The sequence below is a fragment of the Anolis carolinensis genome, chromosome 3 (assembly GCF_035594765.1).
Source record: "Anolis carolinensis isolate JA03-04 chromosome 3, rAnoCar3.1.pri, whole genome shotgun sequence".
Lineage (NCBI taxonomy): Eukaryota > Metazoa > Chordata > Lepidosauria > Squamata > Dactyloidae > Anolis > Anolis carolinensis.
This window is the reverse complement of record NC_085843.1, coordinates 114,626,058-114,651,635: the sequence shown is the minus strand read 5'-3', so window position 1 is coordinate 114,651,635 and position 25,578 is coordinate 114,626,058. Positions and strand designations below refer to the sequence as shown.

At 39.0% G+C, this 25,578-nt stretch overlaps 1 protein-coding gene across 3 annotated transcripts in view; it reads right to left on the bottom strand.

Moving 5' to 3' along the window:
- tmem182 (transmembrane protein 182) overlaps nucleotides 1-18,633 on the bottom strand; it is a 50,492-nt gene extending 31,859 nt beyond the window's left edge. The window contains exons 1-4 of one of the 3 annotated variants that reach the window (XM_008116136.3): nucleotides 18,203-18,633; nucleotides 17,808-17,907; nucleotides 15,688-15,786; nucleotides 5,304-5,441 (exon numbers count right to left, since the gene is read on the bottom strand). In XM_008116136.3, coding sequence (XP_008114343.1) covers nucleotides 5,304-5,441; nucleotides 15,688-15,786; nucleotides 17,808-17,907; nucleotides 18,203-18,343 — 478 coding nt within the window. In that variant the 5' untranslated portion in view covers nucleotides 18,344-18,633. Of the gene's footprint in view, nucleotides 1-5,303; nucleotides 5,442-15,687; nucleotides 15,787-17,807; nucleotides 17,908-18,014; nucleotides 18,146-18,202 lie in introns of those variants that run through there. The other 2 variants (XM_003224284.4, XM_062975398.1) reach the window with 2 other exon arrangements.
- Between the last annotated feature and the right edge of the window lie 6,945 nt (nucleotides 18,634-25,578).

The window sequence follows — 25,578 nt, the reverse complement described above, 5'->3', positions numbered from 1 at the left end:
TGTCAAATTTGTTGTATAACATGATGTTTTGGTGCTTAATTTGTAAAATCATAACCTAATTTGATGTTTAATAGGCTTCTCCTTAATCCCTCCTTATTATCCAAGATATTCACTTATCCAAGCTTCTACTGGCCCGTTTAGCTTGGATAAGTGAGACTCTACTGTATAATTAATTCCATTCGTCCGAGATGTACTTTATAAATAACTACTACTATTACTACTACTACTACTACTACTACTAATAATAATAATAATAATAATAATAATAATAATAATATCAAAATTAAAATTTGCAGTTAAAACTGACTGGGTAGGACTGCAAAAAATAGGTCTTCAGTTGTGTTTTGAATTCCCGTAGCTCATTTAGATGTCGGCAGGTCATTCCACAGCCTTGGGGCAGCTGATGAAAAGGTGCTCTGGGTGACAGTTGTCAGTTGGGTTCTAGCGGATCTATCCGCCCATTTTATAATAGCCCCATTCTCGAGGTGTTGCCAATGCTATATTGCACTTTGTCCATTTCAACTGTGAAACTGTCTGGGTTCTATGAATTAGTCTCCAGTGTTAATATTGTATGTTTTATGTTGATTTTAATGATTGTTTTTACTGTAATTGATGTTTTTATTGGATAACTGTTTTATTGCTGTGTTTTGATATTTGATTGTTTTATCAGGCAAGGCCCCATGTAAGCCGCCCTGAGTCCCTTCGGGGAGATGGGGCGGGGTATAAAAATAAAGTTATTATTATATTATTATTATAGCTGGTTGGAGTAAGCGTCCACCAGAGGACCTAAGTGTCCTAAAGGGTGGATTGTGCAGGAGAAGGCGATCCTGTAGATAACCTGGTCTCAAACCATGTTGGGCTTTAAAGGTCAAAACCAACATTGTACTTTGCCCAGAAAGTTGAGCAACTTTAATATGGGGTAATATGCTCACTCCTGGATGTTCCTGTAACTTGTCTGGCTGCCATATTTTCAACTAATTGGAATTTCTGAACTTGGTACAGGGGTATCTCAGCAAAAAGCTCATTGCAGAAGTCCAATCTTGAAATTACCTGCACAATGAAGTGCTTGTATACTGTACCACTTGAGAGAAGACTATTTGAAAGACTGTATACATGTTTGCCCAAGTCTTAAGAACTCTGGAGGAAGTCTTCTTCTTGGCTCTAACACCTTTAAATGTTCAGTTAGTTGGGATGTCAGAGAAGACTTTGGCCATTTCGAGGGATTCTAGGTTGCCTTGCTTTCTTCTATCTATCCGTCAAGATGTTTATCATGAGAAAGATTTGACTGTTTGAGTAGTGGTGTTTCTCTTTATTAAAAAATCTGAGGTTTATTCATGTGACTTTAATTGAGTTTTTAATCTGTTTCCATATTTAAATTTTGTTTCCATCTGTATGATCACCTTTCAGTGCGTTTTTTTTTGGCAGAAAGGCTGGGCATAAAACAAATAAACATACCGAACAGAATGGATTTATTTTGGGGGAAAATATTCTTAGCCTCTTGTGCTGACAACTGTCAAGAAGGGCCAAAATAGATGTTTTCAAGCCCAGTGGCTTGGATAAACCTCATCTCTGTCATTTTAACTTCAAGAAGCCTACATTTTTAGACACATTTCAAACTGCTGCACATTTCTTCATTTTCAGCTGGTTAGACCTTTGCTTGGGGCACAAATGTCTGTTGTTTAGTAAAAACAGAATTTTCTCAAAGCTGCAATGAATCACAAACGACTGGAGGAAATTATTTCTAAAACGTGAAATATGTGTCTGAAAGAGATTAGGAGACATAAGCATCTATTCTCTCACACAGAGAGCCTCTCCTCTTGCCTTTTCTATTTGCCTATTTTATTTATAAAATAGACCCATGTTTGATACACAGCACTGCGCAACGAGATAAGACACGGGCTTCTTGGAGGTCAGTCATTTCTGCCATTAACATTCCCTCTTCTCAATTGGTTTCACTCAAACTCTTCTGCTTATTACAAAAAGGGGAGGAGGTAAAACAGAGAATGCAGAACCTTTAAGAGTGTCTGTGAATTCAAGAACGTCTCTGATTTCAATAGCAATTTTCAGGCCTTGCGTGTTCTCTACACACAGCAGTGCCTTTTTTGTCAGCAGTGAATGTTTGTTTATGGCATAAATCTTCCAAATCTGATACAGACATGAAGTCAACAGGTGTCAAGTGGCATGACAGCAGCCTCAGGCAGATGCCTATAGTAAATTTAGAGCTATGCCGATTTGTAAAAAGTCATTTTGTTCACCTGTTTACCTTACAGATGTTGCTCTTGCTGTGGATATTGTTGGCAGGGGACTACGCACTGATGGGAGAATCTACATGCAACAATAACAAGACAAGTTCCACTGCTGAAACTTTTTAATAGGAGTTATTCTAGTAAAGGCTGGCATGAAATCTAAGGGCATAATTTAGCATGAGTTGAGGCACAAAAGAAGAATCTAGTCACGCAGCTGTCTCCGTCAAGATAGTGACTAATAGCAAAAACCAAAGCATTCCACAAGTGACTGAGCATCAAGGAAGGAACTGAACCCAAGGCAGAAGGTATTTCACATGGTCATTGTAAGAACACCACAGCTAAAACCAGGTTCTGCTGTTGCCAACTAGAGTCCCTGCTTTTCCTCACAAGGGTAAGTGAGGTTAATTCAAAAATAGCAAAAGGGGAGGGGGGCAGAAACCCTCTCCTTTACACAAAATGGTGAGATTACTTTTTGGTTGCCTGTGGGTGCACCTTCACTGTAAAATTAATGCAACTTGACATCACTTGGACTGCCCTGGTTTAGTGCTATGTAAACCTGGGATTGGTAGTTTAATGAGGCACCAGCATTAGTTAGCAGAGAAGTACTTGTAAAACCCCAACTCCTATGCATTGAGCTATAGCAGTTAAAGTTATAGAACATATGCATATGTTGAAGAGTATTTCCTGACCCCGTTTCCAATATGTCTTCCCACTGAAAGAAAATTCAGTTTTTCTCGAACTGAGCTAATCTTTGTAATTATTATCTACCTTCAAGGCAACTCTGACTTATCGCAGCTCTGTAATGGCAAAGCACATCATATTTGTTTTTGTAGACCATGGTTTGCTGAAAAACATATATTTGTATCTATATATCATATTGGCTAGGAAAAGAAAATATCTTGTTTGGGCGGGGGGAGGGGCGACAACAGATGTGATGGAACATTTTCCCTCCAGACTTTTGATTGTTTATAGAAGGAGGAGCCTGTATGTGGCAAGTCATTGAAACGGGGAGAGTTTTTTTTAACACTATAGAGGTGGCAATCCCATGGAGAAGCCAACATTTTTTTAATTGTGTACATTCTGCAGGACAGAACAATATTTTGAGGGGTAAAATGTCCCATTGAGATTCCAGAGGGTTAAAATGTGTGATTAGCATTTTCATTTTCAAAATGCAGTCTCTCTGCATGCTCACAGTGTCACTGCACTGAAGCTGGTGAATAATTGCTTCATCTTGGTATGGACTCATACACAAGAGGAATGTCTCTAATCTGGCAACATTACAGTGGAAGCAGGGAGCATTTGGGTGCTAGTGTAGGGACTTTACCTAGGATCCTCCCAAACAAAAACGTCACTATAAAGGTTATCACAAGATTATAACTCTAAACATTGCCTCTTTGAGAGGGATGAATACCAACTGGGAGTGATAATCAGCAAACTTTAAACAGTTTTGAACTGCTTCAGTGATGAGCTACTACTGACCCTCCTCTGGCCAAATTATGGGTCAGTTTTTGGAATATACACATTAAAATGGTGGCCATAAATACCATCTGTTACATGTTTCTAGGAAGGTAAAGCCATATTACACTCAGAATGTTCTTCACAATTTCTCTAAGGCACAGATGTTTATGTGTAGTCTGCAAAGTGATTGATGACTATGATAGCCAGTAGTTCAATATAGTCAATATTTTATTGAAGGAAATGAATCAGATGACATGTCCACAAGGCAAAACAGTGAAGATTCATGATCAAGGGCAATTTTTAGTCCAGATACTCCAGATCCAAGCTCAGCTTCCTTTGTGATGTAAAACAATAATTGAAGAGGCACAGATAACCAATAGGACTATGAGAGTGAGAGGTTTCAGATTGTTGAATTATCTCTTTTTATATTTTATATCATCTATCTATTTATCTATTCACCACCACTGGGAATACTAATAACACTTTTTTTCCTTTCTGCATTATATTATTAATAACAGCAAAGTCTCAGCACTCAAACCATTCAGGATAGAAATATCAGCTCAACCACGGAAACCTGAGTGACCTTAGGTAGATCATACTCTCTCAACCTGACAGGAAGACATTTAATCTTACCAGGAAAATCTTCTGTCCCAGTCATTATAAATCAGAGTCAAGTGAAAGCACATGACAAAAAACCCAAACAAACATACAAACAAAAACAGTCTAATGGAGCTGCAATCTTCATAAGAAATTTTGAGATGATGTGGTATCATCATAGGATATCTTTAGCATATTGTGATAGGGATGGTGATAGGTATGTATGTATGTAATTCATTAGTTGTCTGATATGCTTATTTTTGAAGTATGCCTTGCCTTAACCTAAACAAAAGTGTAATGTATATCATTGAGTACATTCCACCTAGAATTTGCCCAGCTTAAGACCAGTTGAAATGAACAATTGGAGAATTATCAATCAAAAGCTTTTGTTCCAATGTGGCTGGTGCAGATAACATTCTCAGAGGTTGTGGATTTGTCTGGAGTTATTTACCAAGAAAATACCAGCTCTCAAAATTCTTCCAAAGTGTATATCTTTTTTTTAAAAAAAATACAATATAACAATTATGGTGGACATGGAGGTGCCAGAGCTAAAACTGGGCATAGCTCCTGTTCTTGGATGGAAAACGATATCAAATACAAGGTACTGTAGGCTATATGTTAGAGCAGTGGTTCTCAACCTTGGATCCCCAGATTTTTTTGGCCTACAACTCCCAGAAATCCCAGCCAGTTAACCAGCTGTAAGGATTTCTGGGAGTTGAAGGCCAAAAACATCTGGGGACTCCAACTGAGAACCACTGTTTTAGAGGAAGGAACTGGCAAGGCCATCTCTGAGTATTTCTTGCCCAAGAAAACTCCATGATTCCCATGGGGTTGCCCTATGTCAACAGGAGACATGAAGGCACATACACAATTTTTCTTCTTTGACTCAATGGTTAAAGGAACAGGAGCCTTCTTCAGCTTTTAGTCTGGCAACTCTAGGTGGATACAATTTTATGATTTTATAAAGGGCTTGTACAACTGAGACTTCAACAGGACACTTACCAGCAGCGATGAAAAAGCCTCCCCCTGTTTTGTACAGCACATGGCTTCCAAATGGGGCAGCACAAATGATGAAGAAGCTAGCGACGATCACAGTGACTACTCCCAGAAGCAGAAGGACTGACCAGAAACCACGATAGACTAGATGTCACCAAAAGATGGGGGAGAAACACAAAAAAGGCTATTATTTTTCCCCCTTAAACCATCCTTAAGGGCAAAAGGCAATTTTATAGACCCACCCTTTCATTTTTCTCATTAGCAAGCCCAACATTTATTCCAAAACAGCTTCCTATTTAACAATAATCTCAGAACACCATATGTCCTTCATTAGGCTTGAATGCCAAACCTTATCTGATAATCTTAGGTTATAATAGTGTACGTTAGAGTGCTATGAAGCCCTCTTGCTTGGCATTTCCAGTGTGCATGTGTGGTTAATAAATTCATTTACTTGGTCAATGGAAATAGTTCATAAAATAGTGTGCTGAACTGTGGCCAAGATTCTTCAAGATAATTATATGGTTTCAGTAGATAAGACTGATTTTACCAAAGTAGTAACAGAGACAAGAATGAATGTAAGGAAGGCAATTCCTAGGACAGAGCCAAAATAAGTCATCATAATCTCACCCCTTAAAATAATAAGTAAGCCCTTTGTGAAAATGTATGAAGTTCACAAAATAAACGTATATATGGTTTTGAAAACAAAACTCGTTCCTGACAAACAAAAAGGCAAAAATTTATAAAGGAGCAAGTGAAATTTGCCTATCATTGAAGCCATTCTCACAGTAAAGTTCTTTGTATATTATTCAAATCAAAATGTAAAAATACAGAATCTCATTGAGCCAAGGGCAAGCAATGCAGAATTAATGGAAGCAGCTGGTGATAAATGGACTGAGAGCTTTGTGACATATGGTGCTCCCCCTCCCCAAATAAATGTTCATAACAATCATTTAGCTGGCTAATTACACATCTATTTCCAGATACACTTTACAAAGACCATGGTCATGGTGGAAATGAATTCATTTCTGAAATTTTAAAAGGAGGAATATTAATTCCACTTGCCCAACACATTACGAGTTGTTATAGATTCTCCTATAGACAGAAGACAATTCAGAAATGCAGGTCATATGTCATAAATAATAACTGAAGTTTAACAAGAAGATACCTAGAGTAGTTGAAGAAAAAGCACCTTCATGAAAATATTGAGTAATGCCAATATATACCACTCATTCAGTCTTATGATTCTGAAAAGGTATGATGAATTTTGCATCACTAACTTTAAGTCCTCATTGATTTCAAAAGTTCTGTGCTGTGTCAAAATATGAATTAAGTTCAGAATTTATTTATGTACTAAATGTTGATGGGATAACTTGATGTCCAATTTCACATAAAATCCCTGGTAGAAGGACTACCAAGACAGCGTTCTGTGTGTAGCTATTTCCCATTCAAGTCTGCTTTAAAGATAAAGAACCATCACAATGAACAGCAGAGGCTTTCAAGTTACCCAAAAACATAGTAGTGAGACAACCAACACATATGCAGGTTATCTCTTTCTCATTCTTTTTCACACTCTCTCAAACTTTTATTATGCTTATACTATTATATTATGCTTATCATTGGGTGAGTGTTTCGGGCTGTATGGCCATGTTCCAGAAACATTCTCTCCTGATGTTTCGCCCACATCTATGGCAGGCATCCTTGGAGATTGTGAGGTATTGTATTGTATTGCATCAATCATTTATTTTATTTTATTTCCAATATTTATATCCCACCCTTCCCACCCGAAGGGACTCAGGGTGGATTAAAACACTGGCACAATTAGATGCCTATACAAAACAATTAACAATACATAAAATCAGTTAAAACTATTAAATACAGTATAAAATTACAGTATATAAATTAAAAATATGTATGCTCAGATCCGTTCATCCAAAAACCTCGTGCTTTATCCATAAGTCAGTCTGTGTCATCTTTATCGTTTATGCGTTAAAAGCCTGGGCACATAGCCATGTTTTTAGGGCTCTTCTAAAGCCCAAAAGAGTTGGAACTTGTCTAATATCTCTAGGGAGGGTGTTCCACAGCCGGGGAGCCACCACCAAGAAGGCCCTGTCCCTCGTTCCCACCAGCCATGTTTGCGAGGCAGGCGGGACCGAGAGCAGGGCCTCTCCAGATTATCTTAAGGATCTTGCTGACTCATAGGAAGAGATACGTTCAGACAAGTAGATTGGGCCAGAACCGTTTAGGGCTTTATAAATCAAAACCAGGACTTTGAATTGGGCTTGGTAGCATATCGGCAGCCAGTGGAGATGGCTTAACAGGGGGGTAGTACGTTCCCTGTAAGCCACCCCAGTTATTAATCTGGCTGCTACCCATTGTACTAATTGAAGCTTCTGGGCCATCTTCAAAGGCAGTCCCACGTAGAGAGCGTTGCAGTAGTCTAAACGGGATGTAACCAGAGCGTGGACCACCGTGGCCAAGTCAGATTTCCCAAGGTACAGGCGCAGCTGGTGCACAAGTCTTAGTTGTGCAAATGCTCCCCTGGCCACCGCCGAGACCTGTGACCCCGTCCAACACAGGCTGTAACCCTATACCCTGTTCGGCCCTGCGACTGACCAGGAGGACCTCTGTTTTGTCTAGATTCAATTTCAATTTGTTCGCCCTCATCCAGTCCAACACAGTGGCCAGACACCGGTTCAGGACCTGAACAGCCTCCTTAGTGACAGGTGGAAAGGAGTGACAGAGCTGGACATCATCTGCATACAGATGACACCGCACCCCGAAACTCCGGATGATCTCTCCCAGCGACTTTATGTATATGTTGAACAAAACGGGGGACAGTACTGACCCCTGTGGGACCCCACAAGACAATGGTTGTGGGTCCAAGCAGGTGTCCCCCAGTGACACCCTCTGGGAACGACCCTCCAGGAAAGACTGTCACTGTAAGACAGTACCTCCAAGCCCCATCCCGGCAAGGCATTCCAGAAGGATAACGTGATCAACAGTATGGAAGGCCACTGAGAGGTCCCGCAGAACCAGCAGGGACACACTCCCCCTGTCCAGTTCCCGGGGTAGATCATCGACTAAGGCAACCAAGGCTATCTCAGTACCATGCCCTGGCCTGAAATCAGACTGCGCCGGATCCAGAAAATCTGTGTTTACCAAGAATGCCTGGAGTTGTGTGGCCACTACACATTCCATGACCTTGCCCAAAAAGGGGAGATTGGAAATAGGCCAATAGCTGTCCAATTAAGTGGGAGCCAGTGATGGCTTTTTCAACAGCGATTTGATCACATCCAGTTTAAGGCTCGCTGGAAAAATGCCTTCCCGAATGGAGGCATTCACCACCACCTTCACCTACTCGGCCAATCCCCCTCTGGCTTCTCTCACCAGCCAGGATGGGAAGGGGTCTAGGATGAATGTGGTCACCCTCACCTCTCCAAGCACATTGTCCACGTCCTCAGGCTGAACCACTTGAAAAGAATCCATCAAAATAGGACAAGCAGATGCTCATGCTACATCCTCGGAGACTGCCGTTAATATGGTGTCATTGTACTTCTGATCCACCTTCCTTCCAAGAGTGGGCCTCAAGGTGGCTTATAGAATAAAATGAGATATAAGTGAAGTCATGTGTTGTGGAAAACATACCAAAAGCTAAGATTTAAAATATTATTAAACTGTCTACAGAATTAAAACACTAAAATATTTTCATCTAAAAATATAGTTTTAAAACCATATAGAAGTAAAACAAAAAACTAATTACAGTATATAAAACAGTTTCCAAATGTTTACCTAAATAAGGAAAATTATTTCTAAATTCATTTGCATGTAAATTTGCATGTGCACCTTTTAGGTAAATGTATGTCTTCTCTCACCTTTTTATTTGATGATTTTTTTTTTCATTTTTGGGGATGCATAGGGATAATCTATATATCCCTATTTTTTATTGATTTGAGCCTCTGAAGACCAGAGGCAGGTCTATACGAATCCGATAAACCAGTGTGATATACACCAGATCAGCCATGGTATGGGTCACACAGGCCCTTTCTAAGCTACTGAAGAGGCAGAAGGGTGTCCTGACCATCCAGTGGCACCGTTCTCCCTCTCATGGTTCAGTGGCTGTAGACGGTCACCCTTATCACCCCCTTCTGTCCTCCATGTCATGGCAATCTAAGCTGCGAAACAGGTTCTTCTGTCAGTCGTCACCTGCAGGAACATCTCATGGGGAGATGAGGTAACAAGGGATGGGGAGGAATGAAAGGAATCAATCCCAGATGAACTCCATGAAACATTTGGCCACCACTGAGCTGATCCAGCCCTAATACAACCTAAGTGGTTAATGTAGATATCCTCCAGGAGTTGAATCCCACCTTAGCCATGAAAACCCATTCAGTGACCTTTGGGAAGTCACACTATCTTATCCTCAGAGAGAGGCAAAGGTGAACAATGTCTGAACAAACCTTACTTTAAAAAACCCATTAATAGGTTCACTTTACAATCCCTATTAGTTGGAAATAATTTGAAGTCACATAACAAAAAAAAAGACTATTACATTCAAGCCGCCTTTGTTTTTACAATTAACTGTGCTGTGCCATCAACAGCCATAATCGAAACCTTCAACTTTCCCACATCAACCTAGAATATATCTTGTCCACTAAATGAACTCTCAAGACTGCCCTACATTTTTTCCTGATACACAACGTGTTTGATTTGCATTAGCTCATTTTAATAATATCAGTGAGCAAAATAAAGCTGAAATGCCATAAATTAAAAAGATTTCAGCTGCAATCAGATAAATACTAAGATAAATACTAAGTTCAGTGAAACTCAAAGAGAATTTATTTCTAGGTAGTCATGCAAAGGATTGCATTAAAAAAACTCAGTGACACTTGAACATGGAAAAATAGTAGGCAAAGGCATTTTGTAGCACTTAGGGACTGAGGGCTGTACCACACTGGTGTAAAATGTGGCTGGAGCGAGAATAAAAAATGCAGATTTTGAGCTGTGTTGCATCTATACTGAGTAGGCTGGTCTCCTAATCCAAAGTAGGAGACCAGCCAGCCAGCTCGGCTGTGCCAAAGCAGGTTTGGCAGAGCTAGGCATGGGCTGGGTTTCCTACCCCCCCCCCCCCCCCCGTGTCCCCATTTGCCCCCAAAACTACAGAAAGTCTAGACTTCCTGATTCTGCATTATGCAGAAAGCAACACAGCCTAGGAAGAGTAAGCCCCCTTCCCAATCCAAAGCTCTGTTGCCTCCTGCATGATGCAGAATCAGGAAATACAGATCCAGCAGCAACAGTAAAGGATGATTTTCTGTAAATTTGGAGAGTGGGGGAATGGGGGTGCCTAGGAGCAGAAAGGCACTGCCATCACTCCTCAGATTGCCTTCATCCAGGAAGAGGGATGGTTATGGAGATGCAATCTTGGATCCCGCATAGTGAAACACGGGGAAAGATCTTCCTGAATGATTTGGACCTTTCACTGTGTTTTTTTATTCGGGTCAAACTGGATTAATTTGTTTACCACAGGTAGGTTAAAGTAGGTTACCTCAACTGACAGACTTTGGGATTAGTCCACTTTCTTTTGCTGGTGTGGACATGGCCTAAGTCAACTGCCTCAGATGAAAAAATAATACAATAATGCTACTTTTAACTTCTTACTGTTTGACTGTTACAATTCCATCATGATATTATTTTTTAAAAAATAAAATGACATAATGGAGAAGAAGCAGCTAAATCTCGGTTTACAAAGAGTGGCATGTGACATGTTCATTTGAACAATCTTTTGGTGAGCAAGAACAGTGAAAGAGAAAAAGAATTAAACAGCATATTGTTATTCATTCCGAGACCTTGGAGTGTGCAAGTAAACTTAACTGATGCCATAAATACTCCATGTCTACTCACATGTGTATGTGGAAATTAAGCTATTTATCTATTAGATGACTGCATAAACATGAGGTTAGATGCAATACTTACAAGGTATATAAACTATGTCATCTTTATATGCAGGATATTTTCAAAGTAGTAAAGTATAAACAGATTGAATAGTCACTGAACTAAGTTCTGCATTTTAAGTTTGACAACCCTGTGTTGTTGCAACAGGATAACTGAGAATAGTTCCCATACCGTAGCCCCACAAGATTCTTCTTCAATATGTCATAGCACTTGCTGCAGCTAAAAATAAAATGGCTTGCTAATGCCATTCATGGAATCAGTGGACTTGAAAGATTAAGAAAAATCCTGAATTATAGTCCCATGTCATTTGGCAAAATGTGGTGATTGCTCTCTTATGTATGCTCAAGGTTTGTAGAGGTAGGCATGAACCCAGAACTTCACAAGTCTTCTTAGTGTGCACCCAATGATAGAGTGAAGCCAGGGCTTCCCTGGCCGAAGTGCTAGGGCATTTTGTTTAGTAAGGATAGCCTCATATACTATCACCATCTTGATGCTTCCCTGTTCCCTTCAAACTGAGAAGTACTTTTAATATGTCTTGGGAAACAGCAGAAGGAATTTTCCTAGCAACAATATATTGCAGTGAGCTATCATATTGAACATGGAGTATCATATTGAAGCTGAAATTAGTTTGTTTTTTGAAGCTCCAGAGTCTTGGACATGTAATCACTGTTAGACAATAGAATATGCTGCTTTGAAGTGCCGTAAATTCTCCTCCTGTGGAATTTTTTAAGCAGAGATTGGATGGACATCTGTCAGGGATGCTTTGCTTATATATTCCTGCATGGCAGAATGGTTTGGACTAGACAATCTTTGTGGTGTTTTCTAATTCTATTATTCTATCAATGTTGTTATACAAAACACTTGGAAATGGTTTGGTCCTGAATGGACAGTTAGACTGAAAGAAAGGCTTGCCTATGATTTTAGAGCTCTAATGGTCCGATGAAGCAAAATACGGTCCTTCAGATAATCTTTATCCAAACCATGTAGTGCTTTATAGGTCAAAATCGGTATTTTGAATCGTGCTCAGAAACACAACGGAGCCTGTTGCAACAAACAAGTTGTCTGCTCCCTGTAGTCAACCTGTTCACAATCTGGTTTCAATTTCATTCTGAGTTTCTGTGTGCTTTCCAAAGGTTTTCACTCTGATGGATCCCCCTAGGACTTTGGCGTAGCACCCTGCCACCCGTCTACCCGCCCCATGATTTAATATAATGTTTTGCCAACAAATGTCTCCATGGGATGTGTGGTCATTTTTAGCATATTTTTGCCTCTCTCTGTGTTTTGTTTTTACAACAGGTCATTTTCAATCATATAACAGGCTTTTCCTAGATCTAAAACAAACCAATGGGACATAAATGTTGGAAATGCCCAATGGTTCCTGAATGCAGCTCCTAAACCACTGTTTCTTAGCCTTGCAGCAAGGCAAAATTACCACTAGATACAATCCACAGTCTTTAACACATTTGTTATCTTCCCATTTGCAGATATACCATTTGAGATATGGCTATTTAATATATAGCTCAGACAAGCACAAATCATGAAAGGACCAAATTTAAGAATATATAATGATCTTGATTTCAGCTGAGACCTGTCAAGTGTTGTTGGCTGTGGTTCCTGTGAATTTGGAGTCTACTATTTCCTAGTAAAAAAAACAATTATTGTGTATGAGAAGAGTCAATTCATCTTTTGAGAGAAAAATATTCTTTTTACTGTGAATGTAACAGTCCTTTGTTTTACTGTATAGCAATGGTTTGATTTGTTTTTGTATTCATATTGATGCATTGAACTAAATATAGGTTTAATGACAGTCAAAAAATTCTTTATTACTACAACAGTGGACACTTATCTTTGTAGTTCCTATTGTTAGGAACAGTTCCTAATATCATATTGATGCATTGCATCATACTGATGCATTGAACTAAATATGGATTTAATGACATTCAAAGAAATTCTGTATTACTATAACAGTGGATACTTGTCTTTGTAGTTCCTATTGTTAGGAACAGTTCCAGTCCAAAATCAGTTTGTATATCAACTTTGGAAGAAAATCCTTGTTTCAAGTTTCTGTTTTATCAAAGCTGCGTGAGCCCACCATGTACGGTATGTATGATGAATTATACCTGATAAGAACTGCAATCTTATCTACATTTACTTGAGAGTAAACCTCTTTGAACTCAGTGGACCTTAATGTCATGAAATACAATGCATAAGATCTAGCTTTGTGGAGACTATGTTTCATAACCATTTGTGGTTATTAAGCTTTTATCTAGTAGCTAGAATAAAAGGATGTAACTGGAGATATTCAGGAGAGCAATGGAATGCCAATCATGCAATGACAAATACACTAATAAATGTAATGCACTTCATACTTGGAATATGTATAAATTGTAGTGCACAGGCATTGTAAGTAAGACTGACAAATGCTTTACCACACACTTTTTGTATTACAAACTACATAGGTACTACACTGCGAAATGGGTAGCTGAGGACACAGACAAGAAAAGACAAGTACCCAAAGGAAAATACTTCTATTATACCAATTATCCTGTAATAATTATTTCACAACTTCTTTACTGTGAGATAACTCTCAGTGGCGGCACATTAAAAAATAATCTAGAAGGACACATTTTTAATATTCCATGGGAAACTGTCATTTAAATGTGAATATTATTTCATCATATTGCACTTTGTAATGAAGATCTTAAAATTACTAATTACAATAAAATTAGTCCACATGAAGAAACTGAAGATGAATATGTCAGAATCTGGCTGCTTTCCAGAGATTATTAACCCCCGTGATCCATATATGTATACTCAGAATTGAGTCCCATGGCATTCAACAGATCCCCCCCGCCCCCCAAAAAAGAGGTATGCTGCAAGATGCCATTATTAACCTGAAAAACTAACACGTTTTCCATTTTATTTTCTATTGGAGCAGTAGGACTGTTTAGAATGGTTGCACACAAGAAATTTCAGAAAGATAGAACAGTCGCACAGCTAATTTCCAATTTATCACGTTATTATTGAAGAAAGATCTTTTAAAATCAAAGATAATGCAATCATATGTTATTACTAAAGTTTCAGTGTAACTGCAGGGCTTGACTATGCCTGGGAAATCTCCAAAACTGTAATTCTCCTCATGAAGAATTTGGTTTGTTTAAATTTGGGATAAGCTATAACTGGATAGATGCACTTCATTATAAACAAGAAAGCTTAGATATCTATATTCAAATCAGAAGTTTTAGAGAATTTTAATTCAATTTGAAACAGCACAATGCATGTGTGTAAAATCCAAATCAAATTACATTAATTGAACGTTTTCATGACAAAGCTGGGAGATCTGGATATTTTGAAAAGGGAATGTGTTGGTAGCAAGATATAATCATTTCATTTACAGATTTAAGAAAATATCAACAGTACTGTAAAAAGAACTCATGGCATTGATAGATTATGACTCAATGAAACAAAGGTTTCTGAAAGCACTTTTTTCTACCATTTTGCCATTATAATCTTTATGAACATTTTGGTCATAATTACATTCTGTGCCTTTTCATATTTTAAATACATTTGTGGTGCCAGAGGGGATATTTTTTATTTTTTTTAAAAAAAAGCCTCCCCCCCACCCAAGCTAATCTCTTTGGGAGTTTCAAACTCCATTATATGGCAGTGTAGATGGGGCCTTAGCTGAGGTGTCACCACATGTTTTTGTGTCACATTGTTGCCATTGGTCTCACATGTTCATAATGTGTGGATTGAAAGGACAAGGTTGAATTTAGAAGTGACATTCCACACTTCATTTGCAGAAGTGTCGTGTTGGCATTAGCTAATACAAAAACCTGTTCCCATGTAACAGGAACAGAGCTTGGAAAAGTAATCTTTCTGAATTACAACTCCTCAAGCTTTTCTGCCAGGGAACTTTGGTTATGCTGGTTGGAGCCTGGGTGCAAAAAAGTTATCTTTCCAAGATCTGAACAAAACCTTCAAAGTTTGGGGGAAAATATAACTGCCTTATAATCTAGTTTCAGAATGTGGATTAACTGCATTGAACTGGGTTCAGGCGGTCCGCAAGAATTTATTATTATTACATTTATTATTTAAACTGTTATGTTTATTCATATCATGATCATATCACCATGCTCAATATATCCCATATGCATGGGGGTATTGGGATAAGATACGAAAGGTTTGCTAGGGTAGATCCTCCCTCACCTAGACTCAGCCCCCCCCCCCCCCCCCCCCCGAATCAAGATCCTGGCTATGGGCCTGACTGGGTTATACCAAATGAATGCAGTTAATCCACATTCTGAAACTGGATTAGAGGGCAGTGTAGATCCAGCCTCCACTGGCTGGATCTAGGCCAGAAACATACTTTCAATAGCAGACATGGGTGTTATGGAACAAATAGTCCTACTCACAAACCATTGAACAAGAAAATACTTACTAATTGCAGAATTATAGGCAGTTGAGTTGTTCTCATCTCGTAGTAGAGGAAATGGAGAGAGATAGGCATGGGTGCAGTTTTTCGAAGGTGATTGGTTTGCTGAAAAACAAGTACAATCTGTTAAACTATAGTCTTGGTTTTCATAGACATGAAAGTGTAACATCTATGAAGTATTTGCACACCAACTTGGATGTCCCAAGCACTGCAAGTAGCACATATACCACATTTCTCTGTGCCATTGTTTTTCATTACTAAGTACTAGTATTATTGCCATGCTCTGAAAAAAGAAGTATTTTCCAAATAACCACAGTGAAACAGGACATGTCTGTCATCAGGCTTACAATGTAAATCTATCCCTTGAAACAAGCACTTTTTGGACTGTAATTCCCATAATTATAGTCCAAAACTGTTGAAGTTCCCTCAAAGAAACATTTCTAAGCGCTCTCTAAATCAAAGTCAGCTCATGGGAATGTGAAAGTAAATCCAATGCTCCTTATTGATGAGTATGTACAACCTCTTGCACAAGCAGAAGCATGCAAACAGTTTTGGCACCTGTTACAGAATACTACATGGATTCTTATGTGAGCATTTGAAGAATGCATTCGCACAGGCTCTTGAAGACATTTGCCAAATCACACCAGTGGCTGCCTTCCTTCAGCACAAAGTTCTGAGGAAGCCATGCACAAGCCCAACAATTTGGTGCAAGGGTGCCAGCTCTTTGAAGTTCAAGGAGCAAAGAATTTATGCATGGTATAGTGCAAACCAACATATTCTATCCAGTCTAAATATATGACTGGATAATTGCAATATAGCGACTGGTGACATTATGTGTTGCTTCAAAATCTGTTTGTCTTCCAACACAATGGTGTCTTCCCCTTCCCTCTGCAGATCCCCAGATCTATTTATATCCTTATAAAATAGGAATTCAGTTTTCACTGGAGGTTGGTTCCAGAACACACACAGACTGCTGTGAATAGCGACGTTCACTAATACTCAGATCCCTTTATATAAAATGGCAAAATGATTTTGTTTTGGATTTTTTGTGAGGTGAAGGGGAATACTTTTAAGTCATACATGCAAAACACATACATGCAAAACAAAAGCAATAATAATAAGAACAATTTATGTGTCTGATAATGGTCAGACCCTGTACTATGAACTAAACTTGTGTAATTTTTAAATGATGTTTTTAAAATGATGTTTTTATAGTTGATGTTTTAATTATCTGTTTTAATTGTAATTTGTTTCTATAATTGTTGTTTTGACATCTAATGATTGCCAGGTGTGAAGCTGCCTTGAGCCCCCCTCCCTCCCCCTGGGGGGGGTGTGTGAGAAGGACAGGATACAAATGTATGAAATAAATAAATAAATAAATTCTACGAATTCTACAAATTACTAATATTACTAATATTACTCTACTATTAAAGGCTTACTGCAGACAATAAAACATAAATATAATAATGAAACAGACAGACACCTATACAAAAAGAACAATACTAATGAACAAACATAAACTAGTCTATGACTCACTGTATGCTGATTTTTATTTCTCTTTAATATATTCCCTTACAGTAGAGTCTCGCTTATCCAACAGTTACAGTAGAGTCTCGCTTATCCAACCTAAACGGGCCAGCAGAACGTTGGATCAGCGAAAATGTTGGATAATAAGGAGGGATTAAGGAAAAGCCTATTAAACGTCAAATTATGTTATGATTTTACAAATTAAGCACCAAAACATCATGTTTTACAACAAATCGACAGAAAAAGCAGTTCAATAGATAGTAACATTATGTAGTAATTACTGTATTTACGAATTTAGCACCAAAACATCACAATGTATTGAAAACATTGATTACAAAAACATTGACTACTAAAAGCCAGACTGCATTGGATAATACAGAATGTTGGATAAGCGAGGTTTGGATAAACGAGACTCTACTGTATTTATAAAGGTATCCGTATACTTTTAGTAATATTCTACTAAATCCTAAAACCTTCAATAAACAAATGCCCCCATACAAATAGAATTTCTGAAGTGAATATAATTTATCAAGAAAAAACATGTATTAAAAAGAACATTTGTTCTTAGTAAAATTAGACTTATAAAAAAGGATACTTACTATACCAAAATTTCCACATACTGTTAGTATTCTCATCTACCTTCCCATCAAACCAGCACCTCCAGAAGAAACCTTCATGATGGAAAGTAATTCTCTCTTCCTGTGGAAAATAAAAATGGAGATTACTATTCAACCAAATTAATAAATTCAAAGAAAGAAGGCAAAAGCAATACATTTATAAAAGGAGTCACAATATCTCCTTTTCACCTGTGCTATTTCTGACTGTATCTGATCAAATCAGAATTAATCATCCATGTATTAAAGAAATGTAGATGAAGTACACATCATAACGGAGTGCTCAATATTTATGGATGATATTTCTAGATGAGGAATAAATAAACGACTTGTGATGGTACTTTGAGATGCCATTCATAGGAATAAAAATACATACTAACCGCTGTGTCATTCAGACTTTCTGAACACCTTCCAACTTCTGTAGCAAGAAGCCAATAGTCTGTTCCAAAGGCAACCAAAAAGAGCAAAATTCCAAGAGCCCCAAATAAGCCTCCAAAAAATATCCCAACACTCAGTTTCATTGCTGATTTGGTTTGGATTTCCAAAACAGCGTATTTTCAAGAAAGGGTTGTGAGTGGAATCTCCACAAGAAAAATAGCAAAGGATTACAACACAGGCCTGGAAGTTCTCTTAGGAAAAGACTAATGATTTAAAATATTGCATATAAAATTATCTCTGTGGGTTTTTCCACTTGCTGTTGTGTGATATGTGTCTCGTTAAAGTGCAACCTAACAAATAGACAGGGACTTCTATTTTCAGAGACCCCATAGAAGAGCCTTACAGTACTTCCCTCAGTAGGTGTGGCCAACCACAAATAGCTGACCTTCCCTTAGCTGGATATTGACTTGAAATATTGTTGCACTTGGTGCATCAACTGACGTGGAAGGGGATGAAGTTACTGCATGCCCTTGTTAATCAGCAGAGGTTGGGTTTCAATGTCCAGCACTGGCTGGCCATTCCTAGTGCAAGCCTGCGGTCCCCCTCCATAAGCAGGCATGGAATGCTTACCCTCCACACAGACACACTCACAAAGCACAGACACAGGGCTGAGGACAGAAATCATACTATGAAGATACTATATTATTTCTTAAAATGTGTAGATCTCATTCACTGACTGACTGAGACAGACAGTCACACATGCAGCGGCTAATAATGTTCTGGATCTCTCTGTGTAATCAATCAATTACTGGCCTTATTGGTGGTACCACAAAGTTCCATTTAAAGTGCAATCCTATACAACATGGCAGTGAAAGCAGCTCCCAAATCAGTGTGCAGTGAATCCGCTCCAGTTTTAATCCAATCTTTAATAGAGCTATCCAATGTACAGGATTTTTTTCAGGATGGATGCACAGGTTTCAGCACCTTGGCTAGCTCTTTTAGAATTCAGGCCCTATCTACAATGCCATATAACACAATCTGAAACTGTATGATATTGTCAGTGTTGATTCATATAATGCAGTTTAATGCTGTTAAACTGCATTATATAAATCTACAGTCATCAGATAATGCAGTTTCAAACTGCATTATATAACAGTGTAGATGGGGCCTCATATAATGCAGTTCAATGCGGTTAAACTGCATTATAGAGTCTACACTGACCATATAATGCAGCTGGGGTCTCAGACTTAGGGTGCATCTTCACTGTAGAGATAATACAGTCTGATATTACTTTAACTGCCAAATAGTGTTGGTGCCTCGCCAAACTACAACTCCCACATTTCCATAGCATTGAGACATGGCAGATAAAGTGGTGTCAAACTGCATTAATACTACAGTATAGATGCATTCTAAGATCTAAAACAAACACACTGCTCCAAAGTCTCTTTGGAAGTGAGTAACAGTAAGTTTAAGTAAAGTGGATTGTTATCCTCTTTCCTTCTTCTTCTGCCCTGATTGACAGAGTAAGAAATTGTGGGGAGAAGCGTCACTTTTATATTTTGCCTCTTTGCCTTTTTAAACTACTTTAGTCCCCAGTATTATTCTCAACTTCTGACAAGTGAGCCTCACTGAATTCAGCTTTCTTTTGAATAGGTATGTCATTATTTAACCAGTTACCGTATATAATAAAATCAGTTTAAACCACTGCAAATGTTAAAACAGTGAAAAGTTGTTTACAGTCTAAAAATGTTCTAATTCCTGTGTAGCATTGCACTGTTAGTTCATTTTAAAAAAACATTTTATAAAAATTATATCATGAAGCCCCTTTTGTTTTCTCCTCAAAATGTGATAGACAGTTTTGAGACATGTCTGAGCCATATTGCCCTGGCTTTGAGGTCTGGATAACTGGATCTTACCAACTTCTATGTTGATCAGCCCCAAATCCTCTTTTAAGTGGGATTTCTGGTGATATGAATGTTTGGCTGGTTTGTAACTAGCTCCTGTTATTTATCTGGCTGCTGATCTCTGAACCAACTGAAGTTTCCAAACCGTCTTCAAGGGCAGCCCCACATAGAGTGCAGTGCAGTAATCAAACCTGGAGGTGACTAAGGCATGGACCACCATGGCCAAGTCAGACTTCACGAGGTATGGTCGCAGCTGGTGCACAAGCTTTAACTGTGCGAAGGCCTTCCTGGCCACTGCCAACACCTGACAATCAAGCATCAGCGCTGAGTCCAGGAGGACCCCCAAACTGCGGACCTGCGTCTTAAGGGGGAGTGCGACCCCGTCTAGTGCAGGTTGCCACCCTATGCCCTGATCAGCCGCACGACTGACCTGGAGGACCTCTGTCTTGTCAGGATTAAGTTTCAGCTTATTCATCCTCATCCAGTCCATCACAGTGGCCAGGCACCGGTCAAGGATCTGAGGGGCTTCCTTGGAGTTTGGTGGAAAGGAGTAGTAGAGTTGAGCATCATCTGCATAGAGATGGCACCCAACTCCAAAACTCCGGATGACCTCTCCCAGCGGTTTCATGTAGATGTTAAAAAGCATTGGAGACAGAATAGAACCTTGCGGGACCCCACAGGACAATCAAGCCCCTGAACAGCTCTGGCCTCAAGTCTTGCAGAAATAATTATTGATTCACTCATACAATCATTTTGTTTAATGCATAAATTTCTGGGCAAAATTTATCTTTGCTATTAAAAAATCTGTACGTTTCACTGGCTCTTAGTTTGATACATGACATGTTATGGCTCTGTCTATAGAGAGTATTCCTGTATGGCAGAGGGGCGGGATTGGATCGTCGTCATGCTCTCTTCCAAGTCTATGTTTCCATGAGTCTATGAAAAGAGTCTTGTGTTTAGTTACATGGAACATAGTAAAACGTACCTCTTACCATACTAAGACTTGCCTATGTGTAAATGTATGAAGTACTCTAGTATGCCATTTTTTTCCTGGTAGATTGAGAAATTGAAGTGTTCATGCATTATACTGACAACTTCCTTTATTGATCTTGCATGTACCTTGCATGTGTTCTGCAGTGTATAGCAGTGTAGACTCATATAATCCAGTTCAAATAAAATAATGTGGATTATCTGCTTTGATAATGTGGATTATATGGCAGATTATAAGGCCTTGGTTTAAAAATACATTACTAAGTGTTGTTCTGTTAGCTCTGTCCCAACGGATATGCTTAATATGCTTTTCAGAATCTTCCTGACTAATTCAACTTTTAGAGCAATTATCTTAAGTTTGTAAAAACTACATTTCACATGGTTGCTCAATGTTACTACAATGCTACTACAGCTTTACTATGAATGCCTAAAGGCAATTTTGTATACAATATTTTAATTGATTCTGTGTATGAAACAAAATTTATATATATTGAAGAACCAGAAAGCAAGGATATCATAATTTCAACATGGATGATATCAGATTTTGCATTATTTCAGATTCTGGAATTCCAAGTAAGGGATGCTCAACCTACATTATAAAATTACCTTCAGGCTATATATATACTTTCAGACTATATGTATATGTATACGGTATATACAGGCAGCCCCCAAATTACAAACATCTGACTTACAAACTACTCATAGCTAAGAATGAAATGCAAAGATACAGAATGGGGGGATGCTTGGCTCGACAGCTGTACATGTGGAAAAGATCTTGGAGTCTTTGTGAATAAGAAGTTAAACATGAGCCATCTATATATATAAAATGATAAAGTTGTTTGCGCAGTGACTATAACAACAAAACTAAACATCCCAGAAATACGAAATTTGGCAACACAATGCAAAAGGCTTGCCTCCAGGTTACAACAACACAACCACACCACAAAACCACAATCCAGACCCACAAAACTCACAACAACGCATCATGCGATAACAACACAACTAAACGCCCCAGAAGTACAAAACTTGCCAACACAATGCAAAAGCCTTGCCTCCCAGTTGTAACAACACAACCACACCACAAAACCACACAGGATCCACAAAACTCACAACAACGCATCGTGACTATAACAACACAACTAAACGCCCCAGAAATACGAAACTTGGCAACACAACGCAAAAGCCTTCCCTCCAGGTTGTAACAACACAACCACACCACAAAACCACAATCCAGACCCATAACACTCACAACAACACATCGTGACTATAACAACACAACTAAATGCCCCAGAAATACAAAACTTGGCACACAACTAAACGCCCCAAAATATAAAACTTAATAACACAACGCAAAAGCCTTGCCTCCCAGTTGTAACAACACAGCCACACCACAAAACCACAATCTGGACCCACAAAACTCACAACAATGCATCGTGACTATAACAACACAACTAAACGCCCCAGAAATACGAAACTTGGCACACAACTAAACGCCCCAGAAATACAAAACTTGACAACACAACACAAAAGCCTTTTCTCCTGGTTGTAACAACACAACCACACCACAAAACCACAATCTGTACCCACAAAACTCACAACAATGCATCATGACTATAACACAACTAAACACCCCAGAAATACAAAATTTGACAACACAACGCAAAAGCCTTGCCTCCCAGTTGTAAGAACACAACCACAACACAAAACCACAATCCGGACGTACAAAACTCACAACAACGCATCATGACTATAACAACACAACTAAACGCCCCAAAAATACGAAACTTGGCAACACAACACAAAAGCATTCCCTCCCGATTGTAACAACACAACCACACCACAAAATCACAATCCGGACGCACAAAACCCACAACAATGCATAGTGACTATAACAACACAACTAAACGCCCCAGAAATACAAAACTTGGCATACAACTAATCGCCCTAGAAATACAAAACTTGACAACACAACACAAAAGCCTTGCCTCTCAGTTGTAACAACACAACCACACCACAAAACCACAATCCGGACCCACAATACTTACAACAACGCATTGTGACTATAACAAATACAAAATTTGACAACACAACTCATCCACCTCCCCAATCCCTACATTCACACTTGGCCTCCAAAAAAACAATTACAATAATAACAATAACAACAACAGTAAGAATCAACACCATCGCAGGCAAGAAACAGCCAGGCACTGAGGCTGAGAGGCCAGTCAGTGCTACACTGGGCCTCCAAAAAACAATACAGTAGCATCTAACTTATCCAACTTTCATGACCACTACAACAACAATAATAATAAACACCTACACAGGCAAAAAAAAAAGACTATTGTACCACAATAAAAATATAAACCGCACTCACCAGAATCAGACATTACAATTAACAACAAACCAAAGACAACAGGGATCTCAAGCAATTATCAATCAACACGAAAATTGAAGAAGGTAACAGACTTCAAATACTACTACTAATGTGAGCATAAAGAAGGGTGGAGGTCACAGCATAAATACAACCTAATGTAGACTGACCAACACCACCAGACTAAGCCACAGCAACGCGTGGCCGGGCACAGCTAGTATTATATATTATATATTACATGTAATATTAATAATAATAATTGCAATACAGCGGTATAGTACAATCTAGTAATATATAATGCTTATATTGTACTATGCTAATAATATAATATATTGTATGTACATATAACTTGTAAGCCGCCCTGAGTCCCCTTTGGGGTGAGAAGGGCGGGATACAAATGTCGCAAATAAATAAATAAATAAACAATGTGATGTGGAGGGGGAAAAAGCCAATGGGATTTTGGCCTGCATAAATAGGAATATAGTGTCTAGATCCAGGGAAGTCATGCTACCCCTTTATTATGCCTTGGTCAAAACACACCTGGAATCACACTGGGCACCACAATTAAAGGGAGATGTTGACAAGCTGGAATGTGTCCAAAGGAGAGTGACTAAAATGATCAAGGGTCTGGAGAACAAGCCCTATGAAGAGTGGCTGAAAGAACTGAGCATGTTTAGCCTGCAGAAGAGAAAGCTGAGAGGAGACATGATAGGCATGTATAAATATGTGAGGGGAAGTCATAGAGGGGAGGGAGAGTCTTCTTATAGCAGCTGAATTCAACAAAATTTAATCTCAATTGACCAACCATGCTCTGCTCCCTACCCACTGGTAAACCACAGAAATTTTAGCTCTGAAAATGAGGACATGCCCAAAAAAGTTGAAGGAAAGGAATTTTAGAGACCACATGGGCCATCCAGTCCAATGTGGCCTTCCATCTGTTTTAGGACACTTATAGAAGAACATCTATAGATCTGGCATGTGTCCTTTATTATAAGTGATATCCTGTATTTAAGGATTAGAAAGCTCTCTCCTCTAGAAATGAGAGACATGTCTCAAAAATCCTGAATGTGCTGTGCATGCATCATATAAATTCTGAACAGGGACAATACGCTAATCTTACAGAAAAACACATAGTGAGATCAACTGAAATCAGTACTGGTCTCCCTTATCCAGAAATCCAAAATGGTCTACCTGAGTGCAAGAGGACAAACTTTAAATCTGTAGCTTGGTGCGGCACCAACACTATTTGGCAGAGAAGGCTAAAGAGCATGTAAAACCACCTTGATTCCATAGCATTTGAGCCACAGCAGTTAAAATAATGTCAAGCTGCATTGATCTACAGTGTGTAGATCGGGCATGGGCAAACTTCGGCCCTCCAGGTGTTTTGGACTTCAACTCCCAGAAATCCCAGCCAGTTTACCGGCTGGTAGGAATTGTGGGAGTTGAAGTCCAAAATATCTGGAGGGCCGAAGTTTGCCCATGCCTGGTGTAGATGCACCCAAAGTCGCCTTAAAGGAGAGTCGAAAAATCATGGCTTACAACCAGGAAGTCAGGCTTCTTCTACACAGCCATATCAAATCCAGATTGTCTGCCTTTGAACTGGATTATATGGTAGTGTAGACTCATGTAATCCGGTTCAAAACAGATAATGTGGATTTTTTAAAAAAATAAAAAACTTTATTTCATGCATGAAATTAAAAGATTGTGTATAAGATGACCTTCAGGCTATGTGTATAAGGTTTATTTGGAATAGAAATTTATTTCATAGTTTAGACCTTGGTCCCATCTCCATGGTGCCAAAAGCAAGAAGTGGAGGTACCATCACCAGGGGCTTTGAGGGAAGGGACAGTGTCTGTTTCCCTTGCTGCCCCTGGCTCAGCTTCTGGGACTCCCTCCTGGCAGAACTGAGGCCCTGACTCTGCAAAGCCAGGCCAGCAAGCAACACCTGCTGCTCCAGAGGCTCAGTTCCTGGGGACTCACTCGGCCGCTAGGTGCTGCCAGACTCCATCTTGGCCAGCCTCCATTTCGGCATCCTGGGGTCAGCACAGAGATACCAGCATTTGTTTCTTCCGGCCATGGCTCTTGATTCACCTGGGCCCTCTCGAGTAAACGC